Raw genomic sequence first — 4,167 nt, 5'->3', positions numbered from 1 at the left:
AAAAAAAAGATACAAGGCACAGCTACTGTACATACAACGGTGAAGTCGGCACCTCTGTCCATACATGTGTTCACAACGCATACAATAACCACACAAAGCGTATACGCACTCTGCTGGCTCTACTTTTGGAAGCAAGTTATCTGACAAGTTGGTACAATACATCAAACAAATAAATACATACATATACAGTACATACATATAGAAAACGAAGGCTAAACACAAATCATCCTCAACCCTCTATTTATTAAGCTGTGAGTCCATCACACAGATTTTACTGGATTTATTTGCGGTAGGTAGGCAGGTAGCATTTCAAGCTTTGACGTCTTTTTTTTTAATTATTATTATTATTATTATTATTTTCGTCTGAACAAGAAATAATTTAAACAAACATTTATTTCCATGTGTTTCTTTTTCCTCTAAATCTAGACAGAACTGTACAGAATGCTCTTTTTTTTACGCACATAAGCATTACCACGGTGGAAATCAAAAGGAAATAATATTAAGGAATATAATGGGGCTGTTGTCGGACAAACAGAAGGCTGACAGGTGGGCTCCTCTGTCCCGCTCACAGCCCGTTAACGAGTCTCTGCGCTTTTCTTTTTTTTTTCTTTCTCTTTCTTTTTTTTATCATTTGGAATAGGAGGAGAAGTTGATATGACAATCTTTATTTTTGTAGTGCTCGCTATCAGTTGGATATCAAGGCCTGTAGGCTCCTCCGCCTGCAGCAGCCATGCTCATGCTTTTCAGCTTGTTGTCCTTCTTCCACTTCATCCTGCGGTTCTGAAACCAGATTTTGATCTGTCTCTCGGAGAGGCAGAGGGCATGGGCGATCTCGATCCTCCGCCTGCGGGTCAGGTACCGGTTGAAGTGGAATTCCTTCTCCAGCTCCAGGGTCTGGTACCGAGTGTATGCAGTTCTGGCTCTCTTCCCCTCCGGTCCAGACAAATCTTGTGCAGAAAAAAACCAACAACATAGGGTTGAAACACACCACACACAGTAGATGCAAAATTAAATTAGTGCACCAACTTTTTTTCTTTTTGGGAACACATTTCTGGCATTTTTTTAAGAACATGCCGGATAATATTGGGACTTTTGAACACCACGACAAAGTAAGACACACACCTTTTCTATTAGACTTAGAGAAAATTGAATAATGTAGTAAATTAATTAAAAAGTCTCTCATTTTTTATAGAAATTACAGCAATATAAGCCCAAAACACACACATTTGCTAAATATCGAATATGTTTGAACTAAGTTTAACGTATGTTGCTAAATTACTCCGTACCTGGTCAATGCTGATAGTCCAGCTGACCAAAATGTACCACACAGGTGAGAGGCGCTTATGGCGCCAGATGCCACGTTTTGGAAACTATACGTTTATTGTACTTTAAAGCAGAATTTACCATTTCTAGTCCGCTTTGCTTGTAGTTGTAAAAAGTCCCTGAATAAGCTACCAGGTGACTCTCAACAAAACAACAACACAGCGTCAGGTCTGTCTGCAAGATAACAAAATCAATAGTAGACCATTAAACAAAGCAGTTTACCATGACTTATGTGGAGTTTCCTCATCCATGGATATATCTGAGGCTGTGCTGAGTCGGTGACATTTTGTGGAGTTGTCGGTGCGCTTCCCGCAGGCTTCTCTTCCTCGAGGGGGGAAGCTTTGGACACACAGTCCCGACTGAGCAGCAGCGTGCCTCCGTTCGAGCTCGAGCACGGGGTTGAGCACGGGGTCGTTATGGAGTTCTTCACGGCTCTGTGTTGAGATTGCGTCTCGGGCACCGGGGACGAGCTTGCGACAGAGGAACACGGTAGAGGGTCAGGTGGAGGCGATAGAGACGAGTTCCCGGTGTTGCTGGCGGACTGGTTGTACCTGACAGGCTCCACCGAGGGTGTCGTCGCCGCTGAGTGACTCGGGGAGTAGCCCGGTGTCCGCTCGCTGCCCACAAAGTGTCCGGTGCCGGTCCTCCCGACTGTTAAGTCCATCCCGTTGTAGCCATAGCCGTACCTGCTGGAATGCATGGCTGTTGAGTCTCTGTATTGCTCGTTTCCCGTACTATGGTCTCCATAATTATGTAACTGGAAGTCCGCGCCATTGGGATAGCGACCGCAGAATGAGTTCACAAAATAGGAGCTCATTTGTTGACAGTTCCACCGTTTGCCTGTTGTAGGTATTGTTGTTGTTGTTGTTTATTTTAAGAGGTAAAATAGCATAAACCTGTGTTCTTGATTTGTGGCTCTTATGGTTTAGCGCGTCCTATAGCACCCTTGCACAATTTATGATGAATTATGGAAATGAGTGGGACATGGACTTGATTCTCTCTTACGTAGGCACCCAAATATGGGGTACGGCGTAGAATCACGTGCTTTTGTTGACCAGTCGTAAATCCTGCTTGGTGACCTCCAGAGGTAAACTCGTGCACACAGGAAATACTGGGTGGGATGGGAAGGGTGCGCGCCACCATGCGCTCTTGGCGAGGAAAGACTCGGAGCCAGGGTTTGGGTGTTTTGGATTGTCATGGTGCGCCATCCTCTGGCTCAACTGCGGCACTGCCTGTCTGCGGAGCTTTGTGAGGCGTGGGCTCCACACGGGGTCATTCAGAGGTTAACGACCATTGCGGCAAAAAACCAACGGGCTCCTAAACAATACAACAAGTGACATGCTGAGAGTGCAATGTCTGCGATGATAGTGTACAGAAATAATTCGATCAGAATCTGTTATGCATGTTATGATGGGCGATGGGTGTAAATAGTCTGTGCAGTTAATAGAATAAAAGCCCATTCAAAGCAGGGCTGCGTTTCTCTCTCTCTCTCTCTTTCTCTCTCTCTATCCAGACTTTTTTCTTATAATCATAAAATAACGGAACGACCTCATGTGAAAAAAGACTAATGAATAAATGTTTGAGGGGGAAAAGATAAAAGCTAAACATCACATTACCGAGTAATGCCACAGAGACTGCTCTGCTCAAGGCCGTTTTTTTATGCCACTTTGAAAAATTAATAACCATAAATATAGGCGTTATATGAACAAACAAATACCGTTTAAAAGCATGTTAAAATTTAACGATGCAAAACAACAGGCGTTCAGATGACAGCTGATGCAAGCCTTTTGTGCGCAACCCGACGTTATTTCGGTTTTATTTAACGGCGACTCTTTTGTCATGATGACTTTTAAACAGTCAATCTTACCAAGTTGCAGTTCTGGTATATTTTTTTTTTGTTTGCTGGGGAAGATATCAGCACAAGCTCGATAATAACATTTCATTTCTTTTTATATGCAGCTCCGAGCTTTGTTCTGTCACTTTGGAATTGAAAGAAACAAGAAAGACAAAAACTAAAAATGTGAAATTATTGAAAAACTAAAATTGGAAGCAATTTCTGCTTAAAAATGAAGCCGATATTTTTGAAATGGTTAAAAGAAGAAGTGCAATATTCAATCAATATTTCACTTTTTTTAATAAATGTAATAATACAGCATATTATTTGAACTTTTTCAGATGCTTTCTCTGTTTAGAATTACAAGGAGTAGCATCCGTGTGATTTCTGGTTCATTCTTTTTCACTTATAAAATACTAAAAATGGATCATATGTGGTGTTGCAGTAGGATTCTATAACTGGTCATTTACGAAGCATCGAAGCCCCAAAAAGTAGGAAAAGAAAGTTGATTTTACCAATAAAATAGTTGTTAAAAGTTGCTCTTTCAGTCGTGAAATCGTCTCTACTTTTAAAAACCTCGACAGACTCGGCCCAGCTACTGTAACAGAACCAGAGCACCTATATTTAAAAAAAAAAAAAAAAAAAAGGTTCATCAACTACCAACAATTCCCTCTAAATGAAATCAGAAAAACAGGACCTCAGCACAGAGCACCGACGTCAAGCCTAATGAAAGGCAGCGTCCGGCGCTCTCCGCTTGACTTTTCTTCTTGTGGAATTTTTATGGCACCTTCGAAGCCCTCTCGAAGGCACTGACTTGTCCTCCGGTTTCCTCCACATGCCCTTTCCCCCGAGCAGCCCGTTCCCACCCAGCACAAGCCCGTTCCTGTGTTACTGACAAGAACATTGCGATACATTATTTATTCCGTCCCAGGTATGTGTGCCCTTTGCGGTAACAGACCCCCAGAAGGCACGGTGTTAGTAAGGGTGAATACCGGCCTCACACACACACA

At 42.5% G+C, this 4,167-nt stretch overlaps 1 protein-coding gene across 1 annotated transcript; it reads right to left on the bottom strand.

The window, feature by feature from the left end:
• Positions 1 to 16: 16 nt before the first annotated feature.
• hoxa5a (homeobox A5a) lies at positions 17 to 2,204 on the bottom strand. The gene is made up of 2 exons (XM_008300288.1): positions 1,546 to 2,204; positions 17 to 947 (listed from the first exon to the last, which is right to left on the bottom strand). Exons 1-2 carry the CDS (start codon positions 2,138 to 2,140, stop codon positions 697 to 699), a joined length of 846 nt encoding a protein of 281 aa, XP_008298510.1. The 5' UTR covers positions 2,141 to 2,204; the 3' UTR covers positions 17 to 696.
• Between the last annotated feature and the right edge of the window lie 1,963 nt (positions 2,205 to 4,167).

This window comes from Stegastes partitus, unplaced genomic scaffold (assembly GCF_000690725.1).
Source record: "Stegastes partitus isolate 25-593 unplaced genomic scaffold, Stegastes_partitus-1.0.2 Scaffold1520, whole genome shotgun sequence".
Taxonomy (NCBI): Eukaryota; Metazoa; Chordata; class Actinopteri; family Pomacentridae; genus Stegastes; species Stegastes partitus.
This window is presented reverse-complemented; position numbering and strand designations above follow the sequence as displayed.

Excerpts from the sequence above, each read along its gene's own strand:
- hoxa5a (XM_008300288.1), bottom strand. The coding sequence starts at position 2,140 with ATGAGCTCCTATTTTGTGAACTCATTCTGCGGTCGCTATCCCAATGGC. Across the intron at positions 948-1,545 it reads GAAACTCCACATAAGTCATG|ATTTGTCTGGACCGGAGGGG; the intron begins GTAAACTGCTTT and ends TTTCTGCACAAG.